This window comes from Dama dama, chromosome 14 (genome assembly GCF_033118175.1).
Source record: "Dama dama isolate Ldn47 chromosome 14, ASM3311817v1, whole genome shotgun sequence".
Taxonomy (NCBI): domain Eukaryota; kingdom Metazoa; phylum Chordata; class Mammalia; order Artiodactyla; family Cervidae; genus Dama; species Dama dama.
Window position 1 is genome coordinate 59,616,832 of NC_083694.1, and position 21,400 is coordinate 59,638,231.

The 21,400-nt window shown below is 43.1% G+C and overlaps 1 protein-coding gene across 1 annotated transcript; it reads right to left on the minus strand.

Annotated features, from left to right (window-relative positions):
• Window positions 1–17,106: 17,106 nt before the first annotated feature.
• Window positions 17,107–18,801, minus strand: ZNF648 (zinc finger protein 648). Its single transcript, XM_061161304.1, has one exon. It carries the CDS (start codon window positions 18,799–18,801, stop codon window positions 17,107–17,109), a length of 1,695 nt encoding a protein of 564 aa, XP_061017287.1.
• Between the last annotated feature and the right edge of the window lie 2,599 nt (window positions 18,802–21,400).

Here is a 21,400-nt window from a genome sequence, read left to right on the forward strand (position 1 = left end):
TTGACTCATTTGATCTCCTTGCAGTCCAAGGGACTCTCAAAAGAGTCTTCTCCAACACAGCAGTTCAAAAGCATCAATTCTTCAGCACTCACATCCATACATAACTACTGGAAAACCCATAGCTTTGACTAGACGGACCTTTGTCGGCAAAATAATGTCTCTGCTTTTTAATATGCTATCTACATTAGTCATAGCTTTTCCAAGGCAAGCATCTTTTAATTTCATGGCTGCAGTCACCATCTGCAGTGATTTTGGAGAACAAGAAGATAAAGTCTGTCACTGTTTCCATTGTTTCCCCATCTATTTGCCATGAATTGATGGGACCAGATGCCATGATTTCAGTTCTTTGAATGTTGAGTTTTAGCATGAGCTTTTTAAATTTTTAGTTGAGTTTTTTAACTTAGTTGATTTTTTTGAATGTTGAGTACCTTACTAGTACTTGATATGAACAGATGGTTCAAACATTTTATTTTGAAAAAAATTTCAAACCAGTAGAAAAGTTGATAGAATGTCACAGTGACCTTCTGTATAAGCTTCACCTAGATTCAACAATTATTAATACTTTGTTACATTTACTTTCTTTCTCTATCTCTCTTCTTTCCTCCCTCCTCTTCTTCCCTTCATATGCCCTTACAAGTTTTATTTACATAATGTTTTTCCTGAGCCATTTAAAAATAAGTTGCAGAAATTATGACCTGTTAGTCCCAAGTACTCCCACATGAAACTCCTAGGAACAAAGACATTGTCTTATATAACTGTGGCACAATGATCAAATTCAGTAGATTTAACATCGAAAAAGAGTATACCATTTCACCAATTTTCCCAATGAAGAATGAAGTCCTAATTAAGAAATAGATAAATAATAGAACTTTGTATTTACTTATTTTAGCTTTTACTGGAGCTCGGTAACAACCTAGAGGGGTGGGACAGGGAGGGAGGTGGGATAGATGTTCAAATGGGAGGGGACATGGGTAAACCTGTAGCTAATTCATGTTGATGTTTGGTAGAAATCAACACAATACTGTAAAGCAATTATCCTCCAATTAAAAATAAATAAATTTTAAAATGAATTAAGTCCTTTTTTAAGAAGCATAATCTCTTAACATCCAAACTTATTATTTATTTATTTTAGGCTTCACTGGGTCTTCACTGTTCCACGTGGGCTTTCTCTAGTTGTGGCAAGTGGGACCTACTCTTTGTGCAAAGCACAGGCTCTAGGCAGACAGACTCAGCAGTTGTGGCCCATGAGCTTAGTTGCTCTGTGGCATGTGGAATCTTCCCAGACCAGGTGAATTCTTAACCACTGGACCACCAAGGAAGTCCCCAATTAAGTCCTTTTTAGTAATTTTTTTAATAAAAATCACTTTAGTTGTTGCCTTTAATTGTTGTTTCTCTCTAGTCTCCTTTAATCTAGAACAGCTCCTTGGATAGTCTTTCTTTTTCATGACACTGATATATTTGAAGAATACAGGCCAGTTATTTTGTTTCCTGTTCCTAAATTTGGATTTGCCTGATGGTTTACACAAGATTAGATCAGGTTATGTATTTTTGGCAGGAATACTATATAAGTGATGCTGTGTTCTCAGTGAATCACATCAGGAGGGTGTCAGATTATCTTAAATTTTGCCAATCTAACAGACAAGAAATGAAAATGCATTTTATTTTGCATTTCCTTGATTACTCACAAGGTTGACCATCTTTTCCTTGGCAATTCAAGTTTCTTCCTTAAGAGTTTTTTTTTTTTTTTAATCATCTTTGCTTATTTTTTGCTTGAAAAATCCTTTATAATCCTTTTTTAAATGATTCATCTGAGTTGTTTGGCAGTCATATGTCATAAATATTCTTCCAAACAGTCACTTGTCTTTTATATTTACTTATACTACCCTTTTTTTTTTTAAAAAAAAACAGATCTTTAAAGTTTCAATGTAGTCTAATTCTATCAAGAATCCTACCAATTCTACCAAGATTCCTTTTGGTCTCTTCTTAAAAAAAACAAAAACTCTTCTTATGCTGTAAATATATCTTACATTTACTCTTTACAATTTTAATATTTGTTTTTCCCATTTGGGTATTTAATCATTTATGATGCAAGGAAGAAATTTTTATATCTATTTTTTATAATAAATATCTTTGATCTATTATATTTTTATAATAAAAAATATTTTTATAATATGTATATCTTGTTATCCCAACACTATTATTGACCACCTTGTTTTTTTGCCACTGATTCGTGATACCTGCTCTATCATATACCAGGAGCCTATATAAACATTGATCTTTCTGTGGGCTATTTTGTTGTATTAATCTATTTGTCAATCCTTACATCAATACAAAACTGACTTAAGTACTCTAAAATGACCTGCTGTGTAGGTGTCTTACTAACCACTCAGGCTACTCCTCTTCTTTTTGCTTCTTTTTATCCAGTTCCCTCCCCCAAATTATTGTCGCTATTCATGGGTCTTAACTCTTCCATGTAAGTTTTCAAAGCAGTTTTCAAGACCCTTAAAACATTCATACTGAGGTTTTTATTGGAAGTGCATCAACTTTATGAATTAAGTTACATGTAAGTTAATCTTCATGATCTTGAGTCCTTCTATACATAAGTATGTATTTGATCTATCTTGTATTTAGTCAGGTCCTATCCAGAAAAACATCTATTTCTGCTTTTTTGACTATGCCAAAGCCTTTGACTGTGTGGATCACAATAAACTGTGGAAAATTCTGAAAGAGATGGGAATACCAGACCACCTGACCTGCCTCTTGAGAAACTTATATGCAGGTCAGGAGGCAACAGTTAGAACTGGACATGGAACAACAGACTGGTTCCAAATAGGAAAAGGAGTACATCAAGGCTGTATATTGTCACCCTGCTTATTTAACTTATATGCAGAGTACATCATGAGAAATGCTGGGCTGGAAGAAGCACAAGCTAAAAATCAAGATTGCCAGGAGAAATATCAATAGCCTCAGATATGCAGATAATATGCAGATGATACCACCCTTATGGCAGAAAGTGAAGAGGAACTAAAAATCCTCTTGATGGAAGAGGAGAGTGAAAAAGTTGGCTTAAAGCTCAACATTCAGAAAACTAAGATCATGGCCTCTGGTCCCATCACTTCATGGGAAATAGATGGGGAAACAGTGTGAGACTTTATTTTTGGGGGGCTCCAAAATCACTGCAGATGGTGATTGCAGTCAAGAAATTAAAAGACACTTACTCCTTCGAAGGAAAGTTATGACCAACCTAGATAGCATATTAAAAAGCAGAGACATTCCTTTGCCAACAAAGGTCCATCTAGTCAAGGCTATGGTTTTTCCAGTGGTCATGTATGGATGTGAGAGTTGGACTGTTAAGAAAGTTGAGCGCCAAAGAATTGATGCTTTTGAACTGTGGTGTTGGAGAAGACTCTTGAGAGTCCCTTGGACTGCAAGGAGATCCAACCAGTCCATCCTAAAGGAGATCAGTCCTAGGTGTTCATTGGAAGGACTGATGCTGAAGCTGAAACTCTAATACTTTGGCCACGTCATGCGAAGAGTTGACTCATTGGAAAAGACCCTGATGCTTGGAGGGATTGGGGGCAGGAGGAGAAGGGGATGACAGAGGATGAGATGGCTGGATGGCATCACCAACTCGATCACTGAGTTTGAGTAAACTCCGGGAGTTGGTGATAGACAGTGAGACCTGGTGTGCTGCGATTCATGGGGTCACAAAGAGTCGGACACGACTGAGAGACTGAACTGAACTGAACTGATATTATGCTCTTCAATAACATTGTATAATTGTCTCCATGAGTTCTGCTTATATTTTATTGAACTTTATTCCTAGAGATCACAGAGGTTTTATTGCTAATGTTAATGTTATATGGTTTTGTTACATTTTAAAAATTATTGCTAGTGTATAGAAATCTATTAATTTTTATAGGCTAATCTTGCATTGAGTTCCAACGACTTGTCTGTCCATTTTTTAGATTTTTTTGTAGACAGATTTATCACCTACAAATAAAGATAGTTTTGTCTCTTTCCTTCAAATTTTTTACTTTTTTCTTAACTGGTAGCATCACATCCTCAAATAGTATTGAAGAGTAACAATGAGAGGCATCTTTGCCTTGTCTCTGACTTTAAAGAGCTTTACCACCACTATTATGATGTTGGCTGTATCTTCTGATCAGGTAACTATAGCAGACACTTTTGTACCCAGTAAAGCTCACTATAGTTCAGCTGCATCTATAATGAACATTGTTGACTCATGCTAACAGTATCTCACCTCAAGCATGTGCCATGTATCTCTGGACTTCTGTTTTGTTTTTTCTTGCCTTTAGTTTTCCTCAATAGCCTTTTCTACAATAGTAGGCCTTTTCAAAAACCAGAGGAGCCTACCAGGTCCTTGTGTGGGAATATTACAAAGTGCTGGGTTAGAGGTCACCCATGAATTGATGGTGAATGGGAGCTCAGAGATGGATACCCTGGCCTCTAGTGTTTCGTTACTTTGGTGGATAATTCCTCCTGTGTTCCTAGGGGTCTCAGCAGTACTGATAACTGGTTGCTCAAAACAGTGATATTGATAACACACATTTATATTGATTTACCTTCCTTTCTGGTTTCATTCTGTCTATGATCTCACTGCTGTTGCCTGGAACCACCTCCCAAATAAAGTACTCAATACTTTAGTCCTTGTCTGAAGCTCTGTTTTCAAGGGACTCTAAAAGAGTATTTCTCTATTTTGTAGTTTTTATCATGAATTTCTAGTGAATTTTATTGAATATATTTTCTATCACATCTGCTGAGATAATCCTACACTTCTTTTTGTTTAAGTAATGTGGTCAATTACTTCAATAAAATTTTAATGTGGAAACACCATTTGGGGGGATAAAAACCTTTCCAGTCAAAATGTGTTTGTTTCATTGTTGGTTTCTTGCTGTTTAGATTTTCTTTTTTCATGCTGGATTTGATTTTCTGATATTTATTTAGAATTTTTGAATTTGTTTTTGTGAGATTTAGTCATACTTCCCTTTCTTTGTATTATCCTAATCCAGCCTTGATATAAAAGTCACCTTCTTTCTTTTATTCTCTCAGATGACTTATAATAGAAAATAATTATATATTCTTTGAATATTTAGTCAATTTAATGTAAAACCACATAAGCCTAAGGCCTTTTCATTAGTTTGAGGGAAAGAAGGACTTGAAATAATATATTAAATTTAAGTGGTTATTATTTTAAGTTTTCATTTTCTTGAGGCCATTTTGATGACTTACATTCTTCTAGAAAATTTTCCATTTAAGTTTTTAAATATATGGGCATCAAGTAAATTTTTTGAAATACTTATTCTAGTCTAGTTTTTTTATGTTCATATATAACAGTTGGTTTTAATTTTGCTACACAGCTGAAAACCTAAGTCATAATGACAATAGGACCAAATGGAAAAGAAAAATGTATATCATTGGCAGAATTTTCAACATTATGAATTTTTAATCCCAACCACCAATTATGCACAGACTTTTGTTGAAATGAGGTTCATAAATTCCTATGTTCTCTGATATCAAATGGCTCTTACAAAACTAATCAAATCCACTGACTTTCTCTTCTGGAATTTTTTTTCAATGAAGTATAGTTGGTTTATAATGTTATACTAGTTTCAGATATTCAGAGTTATTGTAGTCTGGTTTTTAAACTTCCCACTGAATGTCATCTTGCCTTCTCTTTCCTTTCTAAAATTTGTGTGCTCCCCTTCCTTTTCCCTTTGTCTGTCTTGCTAGTCTGTCTCTTTTCCCTTGTGTTTTCAAAGAATCAGTGCCTAGTGTTTCTCATCATGATTTTTTTTCTGTTCTCTAGATTATTAATTTTCCCCTATCTGGATCATATCCTGGTTTAGTGACTGTATCTGCTTCTACTATTCTAGGTACACAGTTTTACATAAGCCATCTCACAGGCTGTGATCTCATGTTCTCCCAACTCAACTCCATTTTTACTTCACTTACACTTTGCGAATCATACACCCTGCCACTTCTGCTGATTCTCTGACCCAGAACCCGACAAGGGTATACCTTTAGCCCCAGCTGCTGCATTTTATTCTTATTCAGTTATGGGCCATGAGGATTTTTATCTTGCTTTTGAGTATACTTTGATTTTTTTTTCCTCTTGCTATTTTAATGGTTTCTCTATCTCTGTATTGCTGTATATTTTGGAAGTGGTAGTTAAAGGAAACTCCCAGTACCCTCTTGACTAAAATCAGGCAATTACTGCACTAATCCTTTTTAGAATTAAAGACTATTTAACTGTTTAGAAAAAGAAATATCTTTGTAATTCCTTGAGTAAATTTAAATAATTCTGTGGATAAAACTTATCTCTTTTTTCCCCCTTAGAATGTTTAAAAACTAAAGTGAAACTATATCTGTTTAGAAAATCTGCTTAGGGAATATGTAAGACCAAAGGACCAGAACCTCAAGTTGGGTATAGAGGTAGCATGGCAGTCAGAAGATGTTCCCGGTGTCCACACACCACAGAGCCTGCGCGCTGCAGCTGCTGAGCCCGCGTGCTCTGGGGTCTGTGCTCTGCAACAAGAGAAGCCGCCACAATGAGAAGTCCGAGCACCACAACTAGAGAAAGCCTATGCACAGCAGCAAAGAGCCAGAGCAGCTAAAAATAAAAAATAAATCAGAAATTGTTTAAAAGAGCTAATGTAGCAAGTTTTCTAATATAGTCATTAACTTAGTCCAGGTTTTTTTTTTCTCAGACCCTGCATCCTCACAATGGCTTAAAATAAATCTAAGAATGTGGGTGGGTTGTTTTTTTTTTCTTACCCCACTTAGAAATGCTATGGTCATTTCTAGCAGGAGTAAAGAAGTAGGTATTTACAGGTGCAGATAGCACTCCTTTTAATGATAGAACTAAATGAAATTTCTGGTTGGCAGACTCCTTATCAAGAAGCCTCTGGCTCTTTTCAAAATTTGGTGTCCCTTGTTGTCCTTGAAGGACTAGTCCTCAGTGGGGTTTTCCATAGTTGTAACCCCCGGGTGGGTTTGCACGCAGTTCGGGATGCAAAGATACCCTCTCGCCTAGAGTACACTAATAATTTGGTTTAGCTTTGTCAGTAATTGCATTTTTTTTTTTTACAAAAAAATTGTTTTTCTTAAAAGCTATAACAATACTTTAGCTAGGTGAACTAGTACCTTTTTCAAACTACATATACCATTTTACACATTACAAGAATAATTGTTACCTTTATGAGAGAACATGACTAATTTATCATATTAGTAATAAATTCATTTTAGTATTTGAAAAAATCTGTTTATCCCTTTGGAGTATGACTTACCTTAGCCATCTTCTGTTTGATTTTCCTTTTTTAAAATCTGCTAAAAGATTGTTTTCGATAAGGCTTACTTTGTAAGTCTGTGGTAGGCCTTTGCTATTGTAACTGACTCAAGTCCCTGGATTTTGGTGCTGGGCACACATTTGGAAGAGGAATTTAACAGAAATTCTTAATTCTGGGTGAACTGATGGGCTTTACGAAGTCTGTGACTCTCTGAAATCTTAACATAAAACATTAGTAATGTGGGTTTTTTATTTAGATAGGATCCATAGCTTGCTTTATTCTCCAAGAGTCTGATTCAAGAAAAGGTTCAGAACTGCTTTAAAAGATTGTGAAATAGATGACCAGTCCAAGTTCGATGCATGAAACAGGGCACTCAAAGCTGGTGCACTGGGACAACCCAGAGGGATGGGATGGGGAGAAGGTGGGAGGGGGGTTTGGGACGGGGGTGGGGGGACACATGTACACCCATGGCTGATTCATGTCAGTGTATTGCAAAAACCACCACAATATTGTAAGGTAATCAGCCTCCAATTAAAATTAAAAAAAAAAAAAAAAAAAAAAGATTTAGGGACTGACTTCCAGACTTATTACTCTGGTTTCATCTTTAGTTCTTTCCCACTTTTCTTCAGGGTTGGTGTATCATTACAAAAGCATCATTCTTAAAAGGTCTCTAATAAATGCTTTCTTTTGTATTTGTGATTATATTGGCAGTAATCTCTTTCATACGGTGTGTGTTTTAAGATATTTTAAGTTTTGATGGAAGGAGAATTCATACAATTGCATGCTAAAATTGAAAACATTTTTTGCCTAGATATTAAGCGATGATGGTAGAAAACATGTTAAAATAAGGACTAATAGTGATGGAATAACTTGAAAGTTTAGGTAGATCATTTCATTGGGAAGGAAATGGAAATTGTGAATGGCACTTAGAAGGCAGAAAAAGCTATATATTGACAATTGAAGCAATTCTAAAATTAAAGCAATGTTAGTAGTATAAAAAGAAAATGTAAAAATGTTCCGATATCTATTTCATTTATTTTATTTAAATCTACCATAACTGCTGAAATTAACAGAGCTAAAGTTACGACTATTAGTGGATTTAAAGATTAGAAATCAAACTTGACACAAAAACAAAAAAAGAGGATCTGGTAAAATGAAAAGAGCTCTGGACTGCCACTGAAAGCTGAGCAATTTGCAGCCTTTGAACTTGTAAAATAAGTGATCTCTAAGCTTCTCTGTGGGGCTTCCTTGGTGGCTCAGGGAAAAGAATCTGCCTACAATGCAGGAGACCTGGGTTCCATCCCTGGGTGGGGAAGATCCCCTGGACGAGGGCATGGCAACCCACTCCAGCATTTTTGCCTAGACAATCCCCAGGGACGGAGCAACCTGGTGGGCTACAGTCTGTGGGGACACAGAGTCCGACCTGACTGAGCAACTAAGAGCAGCACAAGGCTCTCTGCAGTTCCAAAATTTCTTTGTTTGAGTGACAGGAAAAGTATACGTCCGCTGACCTTTCGGCTATCTTAAATGCAAAAAGTGTTTATCACTTAATATTCACAGTTGTGGAAACTTGAGGTTAAGAATCTGCCTTCCAATAGCAGGAGATGCAGGGTCGATTCCTGGTCTGGACGCTACGCCTACACCCCACAACTAGTGAGTCTGTTCACTGCCACGAAGAGCCCACAGGCCACGAAGAGCCCACAGGCCACGAAGAAAACCCAGCACAACCAAAAGAAAAAACTATGTAAGTTCATAGCTGTAAGACCTCTGACCTCTGATACCTTAGAGGTTTGTTTTACATTAGTGTAGTAAGCTGAATAATGGCCATCTAAAGATATCACTGGGCTTCTCAAGTAGCTCAGTGGTAAAGAATCCACCTGATAATGCAGGAGATGTGGATTCGATCCCTGGATCAGGAAGATTCCCTGGAGAAGGAAATGGCAACCTGCTCCAGTATTCTTGCCTGGGAAATACCATGGACAAAGGAGCCTGGTGGGCTAGAGTCTACGGGGGCGCAAAGAGTCAGACGTGACTTATCTACTAAGCAACAAAAAAAGGTATCACATGGCGCTTGTAAATGTTAGCTTCAGAGGGAAAAGGGTCTTTGCATGTGTGATTAAGGATTTTGAGATGGGAAGATTTCCTGGATTATCCATGTGGACCCTAAATGCCATCATAGTGTCCTTATAAAGAGAGGGAGAACGAAGGTGTCCAAAAAGGAGGCGACACTGTGACTCTAAAGACAGACGGGGATGACGCAGCCACATGCCGGAAAAGCTTTAGGTATCTCTAAGTTTCAGAATACTTTCCTCCCTGAAACGTGAGCTGAGGATGTCCCAACAGGAACTTCAGTTGCTCCCAAATGTGCCCACATCATCATCTTATTAAACTCCCCTTCGGCATTGACCCCCTTATTCCTTGGAGATAGGGGTTTGAAAGTGAGGTGTGAGAAAGAGAAATGGGAGAGGGCTCACTGCAGAACTTACAGAAAGCCTAGGGCAGGGAAGTGGGAGAGTTTCCATTAGGAAAGTGAAAAAATTGAGAGATGGATGATGGTGAGAGTTGCACAAAAATGTGAATGCACTCAGTGCCACTGAAATGTACGGTTAAAAAGGGTTAAAATAGTATGTTTTATATTATGTGACTTTTACCACAATAAAAAACATTTGAAAAATAAAGAATAAAGAAATAAAGACAGTAGGAGTAAGATCCAGCAGTTATAGTGGAAGGAGCGCTGAGTACCAGTAAGCCCAGAGAGAAACCCGGGGTAAGCCTTGGTTCCCACACCCTTCCCCACAGCAAGGCAGAGGCAAGACAGCTCCACAGATCCGACTTGGTGCTCTGGTTCTGTGCTTACTAACTTTGGGACTTTGAATGTGTGGCTTAATCTTCCCACTCCTTTGTTTCCTTATTTGCAAAATGGGGCTAATAATATTTCCTTTATAGGGTTGTATTCTACACTCTAGAGAATTCGAGATCCCCCCCGCCCCCCCGCCATTCTGAGGAAGACCAGGCACTGATCCATTTATCTCCATGGATTAGGAATTGCAGGATTCCAGAAACGAGGGCAAGCAAAAGGGTTTTATTCTTAGCATTCTCCATCAGACACAGTGCTAGCGATCACATATCAGGCACAATTCTCTGCCCCCTTCCCAGAGGGTCTCTTTTGCCCGGCCCTAGAATTAGGACAGCTCACTTGGCCATGGAGTTTGTGGCAGAGATGGACACCAGCTGAATTTCTGCCAACTTTAACAGTGACCACCGTGGGGGGGTATGACGGGAAATAGAGATGCTTTCCAACCCCTCTGTCCATTTCCTTAGGGCAGAAATCAGGGCTCATGGTGACATCTAGTGACAGCCCTCTTACTCACTAGGGGAAGTTGTTTTCTATTGTTTGTGACAAATTGCCCAAGAAAACTTAGCATCTTAAAACAGCACAAGCACTGATTATTTCACACAGTTTCCAAGAGCCAGGAATTTGGGAGCTGCTTAGCTAGACAGTTCTGACTTCAGATCTCTCATGAGGTTTCAGTCAAGCAGTGGGCAGGTCTGCAGTCATCTGAACTATCTCAGCTGGGCTAGAGGATCCCCAACTAACTCATCGATGTAGCTATTAGCAGGAGAGTTCTGTTCTTGGACATACGGGCTCCTCTAGAGAGAGAGAAAGAGGGAGAGACAGAGAGAGAAGAGAGAGGGCTATAGAAGCCAGAGTGCCTTTTGTGATGCAGCCTCAGAAACTGTGCACTAACATTTCTGCTTTATTCTATTCACTAGAACTGAGTCACCGAGTCTCACCCACACAAAGGAGGAAATACTAGCCTCTACTTCAATGTTGAAGCTGAAACTCCAATACTTTGGGCACCTGAAGCAAAAAGCCGACTCATATGAAAAGACCCTGATGCTGGGAAAGACTGAAGGCAGGAGAAGAAGTGGATGACAGAGGATGAGATGGTTGGATGGCATCACCGACTCAATGGATATGAGTTTGGGTAAACTCCGGGAGCTGGTGACTGACAGGGAGGCCTGGCGTGCTGCAGTCCATGGGGTCCCGAAGAGTTGGGCACGACTGAGCGACTGAACTGACCTGAACTGAACTTCTTGAAGGGAGGAATGGCCAAGACTTGGGGGCAAATTCTTTAGTAAATATTCTACATTCATTTCTTAAACTTTAGCTTTATCAAGGTATAACTGACATATACAATTATAAGATACTTACAGTGTACATTGTGATGATTTAATATATACATACATTGTAAAAGGATTCCCCTCATCTGGTTAATTAACAGAGACATCACCTCACATGGGCTTCCCTGGTGGCTCAGCTGGTAAAGAGTCCGCCTGCAACGCAGGAGACCTGGGTTCAATCCCTGGGTTGTAAAGATCCCCTGGAGAAGGGAACAGCTATCCACTCCAGTATTCTGGCCTGGAGAATTCCATGTGTAGGCTGTGGGGTCGCAAAGAGTCAGACATGACTAAGTAACTTTCACTACACTTCACCTCATATATTCATTTTTCTTTTGGGTGAAAACATTCAATTTCTACTCTCGGTACATTCCAGTTATACAACATGGCATTATCAACTACAGTCATCATGTTTTCCATTAGCTCCTCAGACCTCATTCATCTTATAGCCGAAAGTCTGTACATTTGACCAACATCTCTCCAATTCTCCCCAGTCCCCTGTAATCACTGCTATACTCTGTATTTCTTTGAGCTCAACTTTTTTAGATTCCACATATAAGGATCATTCAGTGTTTGTCTTTCTCTGTCTGACTTACCTCACTTAGCATAAGGTTCTCCACATGTCCATCTATGCTGCTGAAAAAAGCAGGATTTCCTTCACTGTCATAGTTGAAATAATATTCCACTGTGTGGATATACCACATGTTCTTTACCAATTCACGCGTGGAGGATCACTTATGTGAGTGTATGTCTTAAACTGCCACAACTACGGAAAATTTAAATGAAAGCAAGCATTATTTCTAAACCCAAAGGCACATATTCTGTACAATCTCCTTGTCACGGGTGTATGACCTATTTCTTGGAAGGGGTACACAGACACTAGTGATTTAGTGACTCTGCTTAACAATAACAGACAAAAACTAAGCTCTATTAATCTCACCTGTTTTCCTGGACAGGAAAACTGTTGCAGATCTCACATGGGGATATTTCTCCAGGGTCCCCCATAACAGATTATTGTAAGGATTAACTGGGATAATGAATGCAGTGTCTGACCCCTAAAACTGTTCACTGAGTGGTAGCTATTATTATCCTGTCAACAAACCTAATTGACTCCACCTCTGAAATCTCAGACATCTCCTCATTTAACCTATAATCCCCACTTGTCCTTGATATCATCTGAACTATCAGATAATATCCTTGCTTTCCTTCTGTTTCTCTTTAAATTCTAATCACAGCTTATGTTTTATAGATACTCCCTTCATTCACTGAACCCATCTACCGAGTGCCTGACACTCCTGAGACAGTGAAACTCAGAGCCAATTTGACTGAGGAGGAGAAAACGAGGAGAAAGATTTAAAATTACTATCCAGCCATACTGGGAAAATATTCATTGTACAGGCATGGTTTATGCAGAATGGAAAGAGGGCAATTCATATCAAAAATGAGCTTCCCTCTCAACTTTAAAAAGATGCCCTTTCCTGGTTTGATGAAACATCGAGTCATTCTCTCTTTGGCAATATTTTCATGGGTCATTGAGTCTGCAGTTCAGAGTCTAGTTTTGAGGCTAGCGATGACATCTGCTTGAGTACTGTAGCAATTAATTGATGCTTTACACAACATTTCCTTCCAAGTACGATTTTTTAAGGCCTAGTAGGAAATCCTGGGTGGTCTGTTGTGTTTGGATCAGGGGTAATATAGCTGTTCAACATGCATGCATTTGGTTTATTAAATGTCGTGTAAATGTTGAGTGCCAAGATTCATTGCTGCTGTATTTTTCTGTGTCCATTAAGGGCACAGAATGTTTCTTTCCTCAGTGAGATGAAGTAATGGTAGGCCTTCAAGGAACCATCATTCCTTTAGACCCAATTCCTTCCCCCTGGCCAGCTTACTAACAACTTTTCTAAGAATTTAATGATTAACAGCTGCCAACCCAGGCTCTTCCCAGACCCACTCTTAAGTAATTCACAGGTCTTCCTCAGTCCTCATTTGAGTCACACCATGGTCTCTGCTATGCTGTTTCAACCTTTATCTTCTCTTGAATTTATGATCATAAATTTTGAAAGTCATGTCATCAAGAATTTCAGTACATTTCTCTATACCAAACAAGCAGTTAGCTCTGTGGTTAAGAACACAGTCTCTGGAGCCAGAATGTCAAATCATTATTATGCTACTTTCTAGCTATAATATCTCGGGCAGTATAACTTTTTTGTCTCTTGATTTCTTCATCTTGAAAATAGAATGGGGAAATAGGTTTAGTTTAAAAATGAAATAGTTAACACAAGAGAAACACTTAAAAGAGTTCTTGGCATACTCAGTACCAGGTCAGTGCTAACTCATTATTATCCAAAGGATGTGGATCACGATGGCTGTAGACTCTGGTGAATACAGGAGGTGAATTTTATATTAATTGAAAACTTATAAATGAACATTTTCACTAGGCATATCCAAGCTAACTTTCACAAACTAAATGGTGGCAGCAGGGCTATTCTAGAGAGAAACTTTAAATTTCTTCCATCACAAAGAGGGCCCTGCTCCAATTTTAAATTAAATATTAGGGAAATAAGATATGAGGTGCAGGGTATAGAAAGCCAGAAATAGCTCACCATCACTTGAGGGCAGCAATCTGAGCAGGTTTGCCACTGATTCTTCTGCAAATAGAGGATTCAACTGCCTCTAATTTGGAAGAACAGGCTATTGGGCAGGATATGTGCCAAGCCAACTTGCAGATGGTTGATTTTTCTGTCATCCACTCCACATATTGCTGCCTTCTACTGTGCACCATGGAATGGTCCTGGAACTATGGCAACAGGATTGCTTCCCCCTACAATACCTACTCAGCATGACCCCTGCAGCTGATGTGAGAAAAGACTGGGACAACTTTCCTTTAAAAAAAAAAAGAAAGAAAAGAAAAGTGACTTCTTTGTTCTTCCTGACCCAGGGATCGAACCCGGGTCTCCTGCATTGCAGGCAGATTCTTTACCGTCTGACCCACGAGGGTAGCCCAAGTAATAGGCACTGAAGATTAATGAAGTTCTCTTCAGTATATTATATAATATTCAGTACATTATATACTCCTATACAAACACAGTATAGAGCTCCAAAAGTACAAAGAACAAGCTAATCTAGTTGGCCTATTAACTCACTCTCTCCCCCTAACTGTAACCATCTGGAAGCCATACCTAGTTGTTGCATCATCTCATCTCAGAAATGAAATTATGGAAGACTTCAAAACCTGCTTGCTAGTTTGAGTCCACCATGGCCAAGTCAGGAGATGTCCGAGTAGTTTGTGCCTGTTTTTAGTCTAGTTCTACTATGCTCTCATCCATATCACCCACTTCTTATTCCTCTATTATCTGTTTACTAAATAAAATTTGAGCATCACCAATATATTAATTATGCCAGTAGTGGTCCCAACTTAGCTGTGCACCAGAACACAAGGGAAGCTTTATAAATTAGATTATAAGATGCATTACAGACCTGTGTCAATATTTAAGGCTAGAATTCAGCAAGTGTATGCATTTAACAAACATCCCAGGTGATTTCTATACAGCCATTCTAAGAATTGGTTTGGGGAACAACCACCTTAAGAAACTATAGGCCAAACCAAAATTTTTAATTAGGAGAAAATAACTCTACTACCAACCATCTTAAAAATAATACAAAGAAAAGAAATAGTAACTTCAGTTTTCAAATATTTCACTGATTACCCAGAAAAAAAAAAATACTGGACTCTGTTCATAGTCACCAGGTTATGGCTGGCTCTTATGACTTCTCTACCAGGATGCTTTTGCATCCTTCTCCTGGGAGGATGAAGTTCACTTTTGCTACCCCATTATTATCATTTCTATTTTGCCATTTCAGACACAGAGGCTGAATTCAAGATCATATCACTGGAGATGGACTAGAAACCAAATCACTGGCTCTTGTACCAGACCCAGAACCAACTCTGTTGTTTGGACATACAGATGTACCTAAGGGAATCCACACACAAAACCTCCAGGCATACAGTCAGAGCTCTAAGACACCTTTGTCAAACAAGGTCTGATGACATATGTCACTTCTAGTTGGCCCCCATGTGTCAAGCATGAGAAGACTATTTAGCAGTCACTCCTGGGTCCAAATCAAGGGAAGGACAAGAGAAATTCATATTTGGCAGACTTTGGGGGCAATTTTAGGAATATACTAAAATTGTCCTCAAAAGGGGAGTACAGTACCTTTTCTGTGGAGTATCTTTAAGTTTGGCAAGATCAGAAGTGTTATTGGCCCCCATGCATCAACGAACTCTGTGACATCATGGATTCCTCCCAGCTGAGGTCCAGAGCTAATTACTATGCCAAAAGTGATGGATCAGTAATCTTTAAGACTGGCTGTTAGTCATGTAAATTTCAATTAACCTTGTTAGAGAACAGCTGTGAGTCAGGTAGGTTTTCAAACCTGGTTTTAATGATGGTGAAACACAAGCTGATCGGCATTTGGGCAAGGGGTGCTTTATTTTATTTACTTCAAATTGGAACTCATGATCCCAGTAAGTTTAAATGAACCTTAAAGTTTCCCTGAACCATAGGAATGGAGAAATTTTGTATACATCTCTGTAAATGGGCTCATATGGAGAAATTTTGTATACATCTCTGTAAATGGGCAGATTCCTCTGTAAATGTGACTGAAGCTCCCAGGTTGGAAACAAGAAGAGAGGTGTCCAGAGAGGAGGCGCGTGTGAATTTTGTGGGTGAGACTTGGGGGTTAGTTCCAGGTACTATGCTCCACTGTGGGAGCGCAGACTTCTTTTCCAGATGCTAAGGCTGTCGTGAATTTCTAGGATAACTGGTCCCTAAACATAGGGCACTGAAGGCAAAAGGAGAACAGGGCAGCAGAGCATAAGACTGTTGGAGAGCATCACCGATTCAATGGACATGAACTTGGGCAAACTCCAGATAGTGAGGGACAGGGAGGCCTTGCCTGCTGCAGTCCATGGGATGCAAAGAATAAGACACGACTTAGCAACTGAAAAACAACAACAAAACATAGAACATAAATGCCCCACTCTCTAAGATAAAGAGTATGTCTTAGTTGCTCAGTCACGTCCAACTCTTTGTGATCCCGTGGACTGTAGCCCGCCAGGCTCCTCTGTTCATGGGATTCTCCAGGCAAGAATACTGGAGTGGGTTGCCATTCCTTTCTCCAGCGGGTCTTCCGGGCCCAGGGATGGAACCAGGTCTCCGGCATTGTGGGCAGATTCTTTACAGTCTGAGCCATCAGGGAAGCCCCTCTAAGATAAAGGCCTTCTCTAATTCAAAGCCATGACTTTGCCCAGGGTAAAGTCATCTGTTAGGAAGCTGAAAGGCTGAGCCATCTGGCGGGGTTTCGGTTAACCCTCCCATCCCCACAGGTAGGCTTTTTTGCTTTGTTAGATTCCCTCAAGGAGACCAAGCTTCTGGGGATTTCTTTTATTCACGTAAAAACGGAAAAGGACCTTTCTCTAGAGAGGGTCAGCCCCGATGCTTTCTCAGTATTTGCAGATGGTTTTGAGGGCAGGTGGCGGCTAATCGTTTTTGTCATCGCATCCGAGGTCGGCCGTGTCTTCTTCACCTTCCCTGCCGGCCCGCCGAGGGCGCCCTCACTCGTCGTCGGAGGACGGGGTGGTGGGCTCCTTCTTGCAGCTGTGGTGCCTGGCTCGGTGCCGGCGGAGGTGGTTGGACCGGGTGAAGGCCTGGCCGCAGTCGGCGCACTGGTAGGGCCTCTCGCCGTTGTGCACCCGAATGTGCTGGGCCAGCTCCGAGGCCACGCGGAAGGCCCGGCCGCACTCGGCACAGAGGAAGCCCTTCTCCCCGGAGTGGATCTGTTGGTGCCGCTTCAGGGTGGAGGAGCGCGCGAAGGCCTGGCCACACTGTGCGCAAGGGAAGGGCCGCTCGCCGGTGTGGATGCGCTGGTGGCGCGCCAGGCGCGAGGGCTGCGCGAAGGCCACGCCGCAGTCGGCGCACTTGAAGGGCCTCTGGCCGCTGTGCAGCGTCTGGTGCTCCAGCAGGTTGGAGGATTTGGTGAAGCACTTGCCGCAGGTGGGGCAGGGGAAGGGCCGCTCGCCCGAGTGCACGCGCTGGTGCTCCATCATCCGGCTGGCCACCGCGAACTCCCGGTCGCAGGTGGGGCAGCGGAAGGGCTTCTCGCCCAGGTGCGTGCGCTGGTGGCGCAGCAGCGACAGCGGCTTGTTGAAGGTCAGGCCGCACTCGGCGCACGGGAAGGGCTTGTCGTTGCTGTGCATGTTGCGCTGGTGTTTGCGCAGGTCCGAGGAGCGCACGAAGGCCTTCCCGCAGTCCGGGCACGGGTAGGGTTTCTCGCCCGTGTGCGTGCGGATGTGCTTGCGGTGATCGGAGGACCAGGTGTAGGTCTTGTCGCAGAAGGGGCACCGGTAGGGCCTCTCGCCCGTGTGCAGGCGCTGGTGCTGCTGGAGCGTGGCCCGGTGGGAGTACGCCTTCCCGCACAGCTCGCACGTGTAAGGCTTGGCGCCCGACGACTTCTGGACCGCCCGCCCGCCCCGCAGGCACTTGTAGGGACGGGCCTCCCCCTGCCTGCCCTCCCCGGAGGTCCCCGGATTCGGGTCCTTAGAGCCCTTCCGCCCTTTGGCCAGATCCTCTTCCGCTGCCAGGCGGGCCTGGGTGGCCGATTCCTGAGCTGGTGTGTGTGTCTCTTGCGTGGAGAGGTCCCAGCTGCCCCCTGATTTGGGGACGCACACCCCCGGAGAGGAGCTGTCTGGGGACTTGTCTCTGTCCTTCTGTGCACGGAAGTACCTTGCAGAATAGGGGAAGTCGGATGGGATGCCCGGGGTGGCGTCTGGGTTTGCCTTTGAGTCTCCCTCATCACCAGCAGACAATGAGGCCCTAGGAGACTGGGTCTCACCAAACCACCTGCGAGAGAGGCCCCTGGGGAGGGCACTGGGAGTCATGCTTGCTCTGGGGGAGGCCTGGGTCGGGGTGATCTTTGACGCCTCCCTTTCCCAGCTGGTCTTCTTCCCTGGCAGTGCCATGGGTTTCTTCCCGACGCCTGCGGCACTAAAGGAGTCAGAGAATTTCTCTTCCTTCCTGCGGGATGGATGCTGCCAGAGCAAGTCAGGATTGTCCTCGGTCACGTGGGAACTGCCCCGTGGTCGGGCCTGCTGACCAGGGTCACCGGTGGCCCCTTGGTCTCCTGCCTTTCCAGGGGCCTCATCCTCACTCTCCAAGCTGATGCTCAGCGTCCCAGGGTCATAAGCCTCCCCAGTCAAGCTGCGGAGGGGAGATGCGTCTCCCAACCCATCCTGGGGGTCCTCCTGCGCCATTATGTGCAGGCCCTTCTATGCCTGCTTCTCCAAGACAGACCTTCACTTGGCTCAGGAAACCTGCAAAAAGGAAGATCGCAAAGAACAGACTTAGTCACCTTCACGGCCGCAGGGATTGAGTTCTCACTACCGGTCTGTGTGCAGCTGGTAGCCGCACCAGCCACATTGGTGGTCCCTCACAGGTGAAGGAGGACCCGGGCCTTGGTGAAAACTCCCCAGTCACCCTTAATCTTTTGGAGATCCCCCTTGCCGGAAACCCCAGGAGACAGTGCTGTCAGGATGGCCAGTGTGAGCATTTGCTGAGTAGCATCTGTGCTCTGTCCCACCCCGGGGCTCAAACACCAACTGCTAGCCAGGTGGGTTCTCTGTGAGCTGAGGAAGAATAGATGAGAGGGCAGAAAGCAAGGTCTGGTTGTCCTTGGACCTCTTAAACTGTTGGCCCAGCCGGGAAGCTGAAAGCCAGGCTGGCTCTTGCCATTCCTGCCAGGAGAGCAAGCCCGCTATGTTTTGATGGTGGCAGCAAGGCTGCCTCCCAGGCACTGGGCTGTGTGGGCCACCTCTTCCAAGGACATGGACCAGCTCCTGGGAGCATGGGGGTGAGTCAGGAAGACACTACGGTGTTCCCAAGAAGAAGCCCAGCTGCCCCTCTGTGCTTAAGTGGGGCTTCTCAGGCCTCTGTAGCAAAGCACCCCTTGCTGGTTGGGCAGGGTAAAATACATGCAACCAGGGGGAGAGGGATGCCCACTGAAAGCTTGAACTACCCCTGAGATATTGCTTCATCTTAAACATTCATGGGAATGTACATTCCATGTCCTGTTTATTTTAACATGAAAAGAGTGTTTTAAGTTACCTTCGGTTTAAATGTTTTAACTTTTCCCCAGTGTGTTATATTTAGCCTGTGGCCTCATGGATTCCTGGCATGCCCCCATATACTCCCAGGGGTGCCTATACCCCAACTTGAAAAGTGTGGACTCAGGGTTTTGACAGCAAGGCACGACAAGGGAGCCTTTGAGTTGCATTTTCTGATTGATTTTATTTTAGCTTGAAGACAGAGAGACCTGCTGGGGTTGGCTAATAAGGATTGTCTGTGTGAGTTTTACAGGGGTTGCCTGCGTGAGAGGCAGGCTACTGAGGGTCTCTGTGGGGCTGGGGGATAGGGAGGGAGTGGGAGGAGCAATTTCTAACCCAAGGGCTGAGTTTGGTCTGGAGGGAACCTTCTGAGAATCCCAGAGATCAGTAGTACCAGCAGTTCCATTTTCTGGGCAAATGTTATGAGCCAGACAATGTGCTGAGTACTTCACAAGCATGACTTTCCTTATTCCTCCCTGCAACCTTTAAGACAGACTCTATTACTGTTAGAGCAACCTTTTCATTTTACAGACCAGAAAACTGAGGCTTCAAGAGATTACTCACTTGCGCAAGGTCACACAACTCATAGGCAGCAGCCCTGGGGTTTCTGCCTTCAAGGAGCTGTCCTGGCTCCCAGATGTGGCCTCCTCACGGAGGCCCTGCCCAGAGGCTGAGCCCTGCCCAAGAATGGCCACAGCATCCTAGGGGGAGAGCCACTGCTTTTTGAGGCATCAAAGCCCCTTGTGTTTGCTGGGCCAAGGCACCTTGGCTACGGGCTACAGGGCCTCGATGCTGGGCTCCTCCCTGCCCCTGTTGACCCAAATTGCCCTCAGCGGAGAGAGAGGCCAGATTGCCTGCTGCAGAGACTGTTGCCCGGAGCGGTCAGGAGTGTGAGTCATGGAGTGTTTACTTTCCGAAAGCTGCTGCGCTTCTCCTCCACCCACCTTCCACCACCTCTCAGAAGGATACCAGGAGCGGTTCTGCACTCCTTTTCAGGGCAGAGGTGTTCCATCCTTCCTTAGCAAGACAGATTCATTCATTCGACAAATGTGGAGCAAATGGTTAAAATCGTATGCCTGTGTCAACAAACATCTCTAAGCCTGGTCCTCTTCATCTGCAGGATGGAGATACTGCCCCTACTGTGTAGTCTGTGGGATGCTCCTGCACACACACGGCTGGCACTCACTGACTGGGGCATTGTTACTTGAGTGGCTCACTCCTCTGGGAGGTGTCCAGGCGGACGATCCTCGCAGTGTGGTGCTTGAGGTTCAGACAGTAAGGTCACGTCCTGATTTATTATCCCCTGTGCTATCAAGCTGCCCTTCTCCCAGCTCTTGCCTAATCATAAGCCCAGGTACTGTGAATGTGTGTGGAGGTGCAGCAAAGGGGCGGAATCCTCACTCTCTCCTTGGACACAGAAGCCATAAATGAAGGGCGGACACAGTGCAGTGATGACAGGGGTCCAGCCTCTCCTGTCCCTTTGTGCCCGAAGCCCAGAGGTCACTCCCTGCCTCTGACCGTCCTGCTCTGTCCCTGTAATGTGTTAGAGTTGAGCTGACATACCTCTTGGCGGAAAACCAGGTTGGACGTATTTTCAGTGGTTCTTAGAGAGTGGCTGTGCCCGTGTGTGTGTGTGTGTTTGTGTGTGTGTGTGTGTGTGTGTGTGTGTAGAGGGACACAGCCCTGGCCAGTGTGCTTTGACTTCCTGAGGCCAGCATGCCTGATCAGCACTGTGATCCACCAGTCAGAC

Excerpts from the sequence above, each read along its gene's own strand:
- ZNF648 (XM_061161304.1), bottom strand. The coding sequence starts at position 18,801 with ATGGCGCAGGAGGACCCCCAGGATGGGTTGGGAGACGCATCTCCCCTC.